The sequence below is a fragment of the Notothenia coriiceps genome, unplaced genomic scaffold (genome assembly GCF_000735185.1).
Source record: "Notothenia coriiceps isolate Sejong01 unplaced genomic scaffold, NC01 NC01_scaffold00003192, whole genome shotgun sequence".
In the NCBI taxonomy this organism is placed as follows: domain Eukaryota; kingdom Metazoa; phylum Chordata; class Actinopteri; order Perciformes; family Nototheniidae; genus Notothenia; species Notothenia coriiceps.
The window spans coordinates 116,986-128,594 of record NW_011335893.1 but is presented as its reverse complement, the minus strand read 5'-3'; the positions used below and the strand labels follow the sequence as shown (position 1 = coordinate 128,594).

The window sequence follows — 11,609 nt, the reverse complement described above, 5'->3', positions numbered from 1 at the left end:
CCACTAGGTGTTACTAGTGACACCTGTATCAAATGTGGCTTTCCTGAATGAATGTATTGGTGAGAAACGCAACAACTGTGCTCAAGAAAAACTCTTCTTATGTATCCATTCAGACGTGCACCATTCCCGACTTGCTTTTGGACAACATGCTCTCATTGAGCATAATGAAGCTAACCAAACCCGAACCTTGAAGGACTTGCGAGCTGCTCCACTAACCCATGTTAGACGGAAAAGCTGGTTGAAAGGTTTTCCTCTGATGGAAAAATTCTCACCGCTTTCCCCCACTGTGGTGTCTCACTGCGCTGCTTTGGCTCTTTGCTGTGCTCCCTAGGCTGCATGGTGTCGACTGCTTCTTCTTTAAGACAGGTACCTTGGCTTTTCCTTTGAAGGCCTTTGTAGGATCCAGCTTGTTGAGGTGGGAATCTCCTGCAGGATCCGCAAAGTTGAGCTCACTGCTAAAAGTCAGAGGCTGGTACAGTGATGCCCACTGCTGCAGAGGGAACAGGAGATATATTGTTTACATGCTGTTCGTAGTTATGTAGACTAAATCATAAAAGAACCTGTGCAATGTGGTTTTAGAACTGAGCACAACAGTAGGCATACTACAAGGAGATGGCAAAAGCCCCATCACTTTCTTATGAAAATGTTCCTGCTCTGTAATTTGCATTCGCTGAAACATTTGGCCTTCAGTGAACATAAATAAATGTTTATATTTCTGATGAATAGAGTTAAAAACTGTTAGGCCTTGTGTAAGTGTTTAGACACTTTCAGTATTATGTCTTAATGTGTTAAATGAGACAACTTTGTAGTTTACTGTGAATGAAACCGAATAAATAAAATGTATTTTATTACACATGCAATGACTTCAAGTGTGTGTTTTTGTTTTTTTTAAATTAGGGATGAGCTCATGCTATAATCAGTCATGCTATCTGATCAATACTGGCATAGAAAATAAAATCAAAGGATCATATTTCAGGGACAAAGAAGAATAAGATACTCCAAAGTCATCCTTTACGGTTGACCTAAATATAAACAACTATCATTAAGGTATAGTCTACATTAAGTGTTGAGTTGTATATAGTTATTATTAAAAGTTTAAATTAATAAAGTTGCAAAATTGAGTCATGTTGTGGCTGCATTTCTTCTTTTAGGGAAGTCAAATCTGTCTTTCACAGGATGAGCCTGATGTTTTGTAGATAGCTATGTAAAGCATAGTGCATCCGTACAAATGTATTATTAACAGCTTAGTATTTCAAGAGAGGGAAAAAGATGGCATTGAAATTGGTTGAGGTAGAGTTTATGAGATGAAAAAAGAATACCACTTTCAAAGTTATCCCTATTAATAATACAAAATGTATAACTCAGGTGAGTTTTGCAAACGTAATTTAAACCACAACACTTTATCATAGAAAGAGGGATTAGACACCTTGGCCTGGGGGCTGGGGCCGTACGGGGTGAAGGCATACTGCCACTCAGGCAGACCCAGGTGGGTGATCATCAGTCGGTAGTAGGAGGTGAAGGTTGCCGTCAGTAAATGCCAACACAGCGAGCGATCAAGGAACCAAAATTCACTTTGCTGGGCTACCACACCTGAGAAAAGTCAAAGAACAACACATACATTATGCTGCATTTATTGTAACATATTATAGATTGATCATTGTTTTTAAAATATTAACATATTGTTGTTCGGAGAAATCCTAAAAAGTTGAAAGTTTGTGAGATCACCTGTAGTGCAGTTTTTGTAGACTAGACACACTTTCCCATTCACACCGCAGGAGTGCAGCTCAAAGATGCGGCTCCGGGAATCAAAGTGGGGTGCAGCAGGAGCACAACCCCTCCCTGGCACACAAAACATTAATGAGTCTGGAATAAATATTAACTTTGCAATCAACATTTCATTCATTAGATTGCTTTCTGCACAACTGAGCACACAAACAGACTTAATCAAAGTTGACAGGCTGTAATTGTTGAGTTGAGCCCACATGAGGCTCTGACAGGTTTACCACTTTCTGCGCCGTCCTCCTCCCAGTCCAGGTCTGCCAGCGAGGGGGCATTGGGCAGAGAGAATAGTGATACTGGTTGGAGGAGTGGGCACAGGCTGGACACACTGTTTATCATCATGCATCCCAGGGGAACACACTCATCTGGAAGGCAAACACATACACACAGTTAGGATTGTATCACATAGCTGTCATTTCTTCACAAAAGGCATTGGTGAAAAAAAAAATCTATTTTTCATTGACCTTTATCATGTTGCCTTTCATTCAAATATATTAAGACTTCTTTGAGACAGACAAACTAATGATGACACCTACTGTCTAGTTTAACACTCCAGGTAAGCGTGAATCCATCAGTTGTCAGATAGAAATCTCGCAGGTCCTCTGGCAAAATACAAGTGTTTTTCTGAGGAAAAAATAGAGCATGGTAATAAGATAACAATGTATGACAGAGCAAATGTATTTGTCATAAATTGCTCCATCTTTCACCTGTTCCCATGACAGGAGGCTCCTCTTCTCTGCAGGCTCCCTCTCAACAACACGCACATCGACCACACCTGGCATGTTCTCTGTCAAGATAGGGACACATTCATAACATGTATTAGTTAACTGCCCCATCTGTTTGCTAGCTAACATGAACATTAACGTTACTAGCTAGTTTCATAGCGAAAATCACAATGACACACACCGAGTATTCGAGTAATGCCAAGCGTCAGTCTCTCAGCAACACCTTTAAAGGTTAAGCTTTCTTTAGTCTCTTCCATTTGGTATTCACAAATGTGCACCAAACAGAGCAAGCATCCTTTGCAGCTATCTGCCCTGTATCGTTCACCTCTCAGCTGACAACACAGGAAGCGACAGATGCAGCTTTGACGCAATACTGACACATGTTTAAGCCAATAGAAACCGGCCTTTGTTACAGGTTAGCCAATGGACTGTTGAGTTGAAGGTGAAAGGCGGGGATAGGATTCCTTAGCAACGCTTGGCTCCCTGGGAGTGGTGGCGGTTGTTTCAACATGGCGGCGGCGGCAACAAAAACAGCAAATTCGGGGATATTTTGGATGGATGGCGGTACGCTAACTTTTACTAAACTATGCTAGCTTGCTTGTACATTGACCATTCAAAATATATGATTGTAATTTGTAAAAGGTGTCTATAAAAGTTTCGTAGATGTTACTTTTGTGTCAATGCTAGAAGTTGTTATTCCTGAGGAAGTGAGACAGCTAGCGTTACGTTTACTAAATGAGCTAACTACATGTGGTACGTTACATGTTTAACTATTTATCTTAGGTCATGTTAACATTGTCTTTTTTATATGACACGGTTTGATAATAGTATGAAATGTTCAGCGTCATGTTGGCAGACGTGGGGAAAGTACTCACATCTTGTACTTGAGTAAAAGTAGAACTACCACAAAATACTACAGAATTAGCATCGAAATACTTAATAATAATAAGTAATTATTAGGCAGATTGGCCCATTCTAGAATAATGTAGAACAATGTATTCATGGCATAAAGTACACGATATACCTCTGAATTTTAGTGGAGTAGAAGTAGCAAACATTTGAAATACTCAAGTAAAGTACAGGTCCCTCTCAAAATGGTACTTCAGTACAGTACATGAGTAAATCTACTTAGCTACTTTACACCACTGTAAATGAAGTATTCTCTTTGCCTTGTGCACTGTTTCAGATGATGAACAGCCTCTGGTGTTTGTTCCTGGTGAGTCTTAATGACATTGTATGGATACTTTCTGAACACAGTATGAAATACTAAGTATCTATTAAACAAATGGCTCTTCATTTGTATCCCCCCACAATCCCAGGATTGGAAGGAGAAAGGAAGACTCAGACCCCTTTCAGTTTTGGATCAGGCAGCACCAGTACATCCAGTATGAGAGGTACCAAGATGCGAGCCCGGCGTAGCTCTGACTGCAGGAATGGCAACACACTAAAGAAAGGGGGCAGGAATCAAGGCCACTTACAAAATGAGCCCTCTGGTGTTTATACCAAGGAAAAAGTGCCAGACCATCACAGTGCGACTGCAGCTACAGAGCACGCCCTGTTTCCATCCTCTGGTATTTTTCTCACCTCAACACAGGTAAATTAGGTTATGTTTCTGTTCCCTCCATGTATGTAAGATAGTTGTATATGGAAGAGGGCTTATGGATAATCCAACTATCGATCAATGCTGCTGACAGGATTACATTATTAGTTTCTGTAAATATATTTTATGTTTTATCTTAATTTGCACAGGTATCTTCTGAGACCAGCAGAAGTAAAAGCCAGGTCTGTTTGAAGGATCTCTGTCCTGAAGATAAGCGCCGGATTGCAAATCTCATTGAAGAACTAGCCAGGTATTACGCAGGATATGAAAACTGTAAATGTGGGTCGTTAAAATGTTCATATGAATGTATGATTTGGGGTATTGTTGTGAAGTTAAACTAAAACAAAAATAAGCAGGGGGCCATTTTGTTGTAAACTGAAACTAAATAAAAACAATATTTTCAAAAAATGCTAAACTAAACTGCAACAAATACAAAAACCTTAAACCTTGGTTTTGTAGTTTATCCCTAGTACATAATTTCGTTCAAAAAAAATGAATGGATTTCTTTCCATTTGGAACCACAGAACTGAAGAAATTGATTATTCCAGGTGATGGCGCTATGCAGTAATTATGTTCACAATATAATCCCTAATGTTTTTTGCAGACAGTTTAGTCTTGCTGAGTTATTAAATATGAAGAACATCATTTGAATCTTGTAGCACATCAATTGCCATTTAACCAAGGTTTTCAGATAAGGTCTTAAGGTGACCAACTGGGATCAGATTTAAATAGCAAGTGGCAAATGTTATTCTGAGTATGGTATTATCAAAGCGGAAGATGATTCCTAAAGGAAAATATTTAAACTTTATAGCCTTGGACTAAATTATGATGATTTTTTTTTTTTTTACTGGTTTTGCTGTTGCAATATGATTTGGGTGATATAATATTCAATCTCAACATATCTCAAAAATGATAACTCGATATTTTGAAGGATATTACCCAATTGTTTTCCTCAAATTTGTTTAGTACAAATTTTAGGCCAATAAATCACTTCATCACAAAATCATCATCAAAATGTATTGACATTATTTTTAATAAATATCTTGTGGTTTTAAAATGATACTATTCAAAACTTTTGTAAGAAGTGATACCTGTTTGAATTGTTTAATTTTGAAATCCTTTTTCATCCTTTGTCACATTTGGACCTAATGTTGTAGAGCACCTGTGCTCTAACTCAGTTGTTTCCTGTTCTCCAGAGTGAGCGAGGAGAAGGAAGAGTCAGTGCAGCGCCTGAAACACGAACAGGAAAACTTTGAGGGCAAAATCCAGAAGCTGGAGCAACAGAACGTGATCATAGTAGAGGAGAGGGAGAGTATCCTTTCAAAAACACTGAAGAAAGTAAACAACAGTAAGATAGATTCTCTCGCCCACCCTTTGGTGCAGTGGTGGGTGAGGTGATTTGTTGTGTTTGTCATAATAGTTTTTGTAATCAACCCGTAGGACTACCGTCGCAAATACCCACCTGAATGTGCTTGACCCACAGTGGTTGAGATTCTCCGTGTTTTGGTAGTAACTTTGAGTAATCATAAAATAATATGGCTACCTTTAATGGTGCTTCATGGTTTGTTGAAGTGTGTGTAGTTTAGTGTTGTGTCACTTCCACTGCAGCTTCTGCGAAATGTGTTGCTCTATAATGAGCAAACCAGAGGTCCCTTAACGTTTCCAGGGCACAATAGTTTCATACATTTTGTAACATTAACCAATACATTTTTTAGAAAGTATGGTATCTCATTTCCATTCTTCCACTGCCTGTTTTAACCTAAAATATACAACGAACCAGTAAAATCCTACGCTGTAGTCTTGAAAACTTGTTAACAGTTGTTCTTGGTTCACAGTTGCATAAAGGTCCTGAATGAAGTGCTTGATGACATTGCTTGATGTGCTTTCCATCAGTTAGTCTGCAGGGGGCAGTGTTGTCTTAGGTACGGCTAAGTACAGTTTCTGGCCAAGACCCCCTTCAATTTGATACAAAAGACAGAGAAAGAGCAGATTCTTTTGAATGATTTGATGCCTGCTGCACATGTATTTTGCAAGTGTAGCTTATGCGCTGTTGTGTACAGAATCAATTTCAAGCTTGGAGCCATGGCGCCAACCATCTAAATCATCTTATCATTCAAAGATGAATGTTGATATTTACTGAGAAGACTACAGTGTGTGCTTTCGCCACCATGTGTCTTTGTTACACTCCCTGAATGTTGAACATTAACAGAGGAATATCACTCAGAATCCCTTCCTCCTTACAAAATGAGATCAGGTGGGTCGCCTGCTGATTCTTGATTGTCTAGCATGGGGTAAGTGCTAGAGTTACCGCCATAGTGTGCTGTTTATTGCACACCACATCCCATTTACTGTCTCAAAACAATTCCGCCCAGGTCAAAGCCAGAGCATGGCCAGCAGACGATTTAGGTTAAAACCGCTACACAATTTCAGGGAGTAATTGACCCCGCTGGTAAATTGCACGATTGGCAACGGCGGCGGGGAAAATTAGAAAAAGCACAACTCAATTAAAGGCACTTTGGCTCGGAGACTTGGCATTTACACCAAACTTCTAAACTTCATTAAAAAGGTATTTGAGGGGAAAAAAAGCGTTCAGATCCATGCACCTCAGGGGGGGGATAACGTAGTCTTTCAAAGTGCATGCAGGAGTCAGGAAGGCTCTTCTCAGGCAGAAGGTTCCGGCACTTCTCCGAAAGGTTAAGGAGACACCAAAGGCAAACACACTGAATGAGAGTCTTGTCAAGTCTAATTCCATTACGCCTCAGCTTATCTTATCTATCCACGATTCAGGGTTGTCGGGGGGGTATAAAGGATGCAGGGCTATACCTTAGCCCCAAGCCACCTCGGATGAGGTACCCTTGATATTAAGGGTGTTCAGCTGACATTTGAAAGTGACTGGCACACAGCACTGAATTTGCGTTTCAGATAGGAGGATAGGACTTCAAGGCATGTTGGCATGGTCTAAAGTCGAGGTGGCATTACAAACACGGCGCACCGCTCTACTCGCTGTATCCCGAATAAAGCACAGCAGGTGCTAGCGCTAATGCCATTTATTGAGTTCAAACAATTGGAGGGAATCCTGAGGCCATGGAGAGAGGGGGATAACTGCCCTGTTTGAATATGTCATTGAAAATGCTACATGTTGTGATAGAGGACTGCCAGAGATACAATTTAAACCTGACATTAACTATGTGGAAATCTGGTTGTATCCAACGTGCATCAGAGGTTTTTTAGCACTTAGTTTTCTCTTGGCAGATTTAAGATCCTAATATTCTTTAATGACAGCTCTGTAGGCACTGTCATGATCTGCCCTTAGTGTTGTTTATCTTGCTTTCTTCTTTAGAAAAGAGTGAGGTGGGTTATATTATGTGATATGCAAGGTGCACTCTATTTATTAGATGTGTTAAAAACTAATTAATGTTTTCTCCCCTTATTTTGACAGTCTAGAGAAAGAACAGTTGGAGAGAGAGGTTTGACATGCACGGAGATGCCAAGGCTGAATTCCAAACTCAATTCTGGTCTGTTGCTTCCCTAGAGCTTTACCTTTTGACTACTATCAACAAGAAATATAGTAAATACAGTGATTCTGACTGGTTGAATGAAGAACCTTTTTGTGAGCCCTTCATTCTGCTTAGCTTAATTGCAGGGGAGTCTGTAAACAAGAACACCCTCTCATTTAAGGCTTAACCTAAGCCTTGTAAACAAATGTTATTCTTTCAACTTCATTTTGTTTTACATTTAAGCAATGGTGGACAACATTTGAAATGAATAATGCATTGAAAAGAGTCAGATTGGCTTAAGTTTTCAGATTGGCTCAAGTTTTCTCTGCACACTTTTATATATGTTTAGCTTTGCAAACCTAGTCTGTGCCTTCAAAGTTGGTTCTTCACATTACCGTAATTTTCGGACTATAAGCCGCGCCTTTTTCCCCATTTTTCGACGCTGCGGTTTATATAACGGTGCGGCTAATCTATGGATTTTTACNTGGCATATCAAAATGCTGATTAGACAGCATGATTAGTGCACAGGTGTGCCTTAGGCTGGCCACAATAAAAGGCCACTCTGAAACGTGCAGTTTTGTTTTTAAAACAAAACTGCACGTTTCAGAGTGGCCTTTTATTGTGGCCAGCCTAAGGCACACCTGTGCACTAATCATGCTGTCTAATCAGCATTTTGATATGCCACACCTGTGAGGTGGGATGGATTATCTCGGCAAAGGAGAAGTGCTCACTATCACAGATTTGTTCAGATTTGTGAACAATATTTGAGAGAAATGGTTATTTTGTGTATATAGAAAATGTTTTAGATCTTTGAGTTCATCTCATGAAAAATGGGAGCAAAAACAAAAGTGTTGCATTTATATTTTTGTTCAGTGTGTATGTACTATCTATCATCATGAGTTATATATTTTATATAAACAATATGTTAATCATCCATGAACAAGGGGAAACAGTTGAATTGTAAATCTCAAAATACAAGTTGTTAAAGAGTTACAAATACTCCCAAAATGATGCGTACAGACAACCAACTAAATTGTTAACTAATATGTTTTCCACTTGCATTGTTTGAAACCACTAGCAGTAGTACCCTCTATGTATGAACAATCAACTCAGAACAGAATAACTATTAACAGAGATGTTTTGCCCTCAAATGAACCCAAAGTGACATAAAGAAATGTCCCCAGAAGCCAAAATATCATGTATGTACCTGAACACGTCCATCCCCCAGCCTGCTACGGCAGTGAAGAGCCTGGGGGCGATGTCTCTGGTGGGGTTGATAGCATATCCGCTGTTTCTTCCCATAGAGATGCCGATGAGCAGCACCAGCAGACCAACTGCGATGGGCTCCGTGCCCGCTGCTGCCGGTTTGTTCCTCTGGTCGGACAACGCCATCAAGCAAAGCAGAAGCAAGGCTGTGCCCAACACCTGGCATAAACAAAAAAAGAAGCTTAGCATACATTGCTGTGTATAGAACAATACAACAAGAACACATTTTGAGCGCAGAATGATTGTAATAAAGCTGTAATCCTCTAATTCAATTTCATGGCTACCTGATCAATGAATCCCCCCATCAAGGAGAGGTATGGTGCGGGGTAGGTGGCAAAGATACCAGCTGTGGCCAGTTCCCCGGTTACAGTCAGGTTTCCTCCACAATATTCATGTATGGCATCTGCATATGGAAACAATATAAATAAGACAGATACCCTTAGATGTTGTACTAAAACAATTGAATAGCTATGATATATGGACAAGGAGAAGTGAATAAACAAACATGCAGTGTGTACTAACCATAATATACACCATATATGGTCCCTGCTGCCAGAAATGACCCCAATAGTTGTGCAAAAATATACAGAGGCAGCATCTTCCATCCGAGCCGGCCGAACATACACATTGTGAATGACACTGCTGCATTCATGTGAGCCCCTGATGGAGTACAAAAACATGTGTCAGATGATGAGTTGTGACATTTTTTAATAGTTCTTAATATATATATAACTGTCAAAGGTCACTCCTCATACCTGAGACTTTCCCTCCAACATGAACCCCCATAGCAACACCCAGTCCAAAGCCCAGGTTGATACTGAGGTACTCTCCGAACGCTCCCTGCCCCGTCACTACCTGGGCCACAGACCCCAGACCAAACACCTGCACACAGAGAGAAGGGGTCAAGCACAGGCAAAGACACAGAAGACACAGAAAGAGCAGCAGGGTGAGGGGGAAGCTTCCAGAAAGCATAGCAGCAAACTGGATTTGAAATGTAACAAAACACGATGGATACTTAATCAATAAGTGTCAATAAGTGCCAATAAGTCAGCATTTCGGCCAGGCGTCCGGAGTGTAAGAAAACAATGAGTGTTTTGTAACTAAACTGAATTATTTCATTTACTTTTTAAACCGAAAGCTACTGTGGTGCATGTGAAATTAAAGCTGACTCTGAAAAACATTCAGGGGAAACAGGAAACATGTGATTCCTTCTCCGAAAGTCATATGTACTTAGGGGTGAGAGGGACTTCAGTTTTTCCAAGTAAAGCCTGGCTGTGTTCTAAGTATAGGCTTGATTTGCTACTAAACGTAATGTGACTTTTGCACCCACCCACTGCCTGACCATTCCTGTGGTAACATTTCCAGGTTCACCCACATTAACCCACCAATCCCCAACCCAGGACCCCCCCATGTGACTGGAATGTGCCTTTGTGTATGTGTGAGAGGGGGGTGCGTGTTATCAGGGACAAGAGCATGACATTAATTATTAATGGCACATGGCTGTTACAGATAAACATACAAAACAGAAAGAAGAGCTCATATAAGTGGCAGCAGAATGATGGAAATAAAAGCGTTAAAGGTTAAAATCACACATTATTACAACAAGCTTTTCTTACCATCATGACATATGTGCAGAGGGTTTCAGCAAGTCCAACACGAACACATTCATTCCTTAGCCAAACTTTGGGTTGAGTTGCGTTGAATCTTTTCTGCTGAGAGACCCCCAGTTCTAATGCCTGCTCCAAATCCTTCATTATTTCTTCTTCTTCTTTCCTTCTTTTCTTGTTTTTGGTTTATAAGAGTTTTCTTATTTGGCAAGAATAAAGTTCAGGCTCCCTTGAAGAATATATGTGGTTCCTCCTCCAGTGTCACACCGTACTCCAAAAACAAAACTCACTCTTTCTGTTGCACTCCTCCCTCTCTAGCCTCTTCCTTTTTACTCTGTCTTTCTTTCTTGTGTCTGTCTCCCTCTATCTGTCACACATACCCATTAGGATCTGTACCCTTTTTATAGCCTTAACCCAACCCCCTCCTCTTGGATAGGTTTAAACACACACTGTATGACCCATCTCCCCAATAGCTTTGCATTTTTCCAGACTCACTCCAATCAATAGGCCAGGTGTCATGGAAAAATTCCTGTGTTGAATAAGAAGAAAACTTTCCTACCTTGTATAAATGTAAGAAATAGAAGCTTTAAAAAATATTAAAATCTAAAGTTAAATATATAAGGGTCTTCCCACATATGGCTATTTTAATTGTAATGTTTTATCAGATAGTGTTTATCTGCAATATGTGTAGGTTTTACAATAGCAAAGATATGCTTACATGTTACAGGATGTTCTCCTGGAAATGTTAATCAGTCTGTTGATTGTATTATGTTAATATGCATAAATGATGCGCATTGAAGAACTAATCAGATCCTGTTATTAAGTACAAGTAGAAGTACCACAGTGTAGAAATACTAGTTACAAGTAAAAGTCCTGCCTTTAAAATGTTACTCAATTAAAAGTACCAAAGTATAAGCATCAATATGTTCTTAAAGTACCAAAAGTAAAAGTATTCATTATTCAGATTGGTCTATTTCAGAAATATATAATGTATTTTGATTATAATTATTGATGCATTAATGTTTTTATCAAAGCTGGTAAAGGTGCAGCTAGTTGTATTTTTCTTTGTTTGCTGCAGGGTAACTTATGAATTTTACTCAAGGTCTAACTAAAGTCTTATTGAAGTGTTGTTTGT

At 39.7% G+C, this 11,609-nt stretch overlaps 2 protein-coding genes across 2 annotated transcripts; both read right to left on the bottom strand.

Moving 5' to 3' along the window:
• tpgs2 (tubulin polyglutamylase complex subunit 2) lies at positions 1-2,848 on the bottom strand. The gene is made up of 7 exons (XM_010766217.1): positions 2,686-2,848; positions 2,487-2,566; positions 2,316-2,403; positions 2,004-2,144; positions 1,726-1,839; positions 1,427-1,590; positions 1-490 (listed from the first exon to the last, which is right to left on the bottom strand). The coding sequence occupies exons 1-7, from the start codon at positions 2,759-2,761 to the stop codon at positions 269-271; spliced, it is 885 nt and encodes a 294-aa protein (XP_010764519.1). The 5' UTR covers positions 2,762-2,848; the 3' UTR covers positions 1-268.
• A 5,827-nt stretch (positions 2,849-8,675) lies between these two features.
• On the bottom strand, positions 8,676-10,818 carry aqp7 (aquaporin 7). The gene is made up of 6 exons (XM_010766220.1): positions 10,484-10,818; positions 9,623-9,749; positions 9,390-9,527; positions 9,152-9,270; positions 8,809-9,026; positions 8,676-8,691 (listed from the first exon to the last, which is right to left on the bottom strand). The coding sequence occupies exons 1-6, from the start codon at positions 10,619-10,621 to the stop codon at positions 8,676-8,678; spliced, it is 756 nt and encodes a 251-aa protein (XP_010764522.1). The 5' UTR covers positions 10,622-10,818.
• Positions 10,819-11,609: the final 791 nt, after the last annotated feature.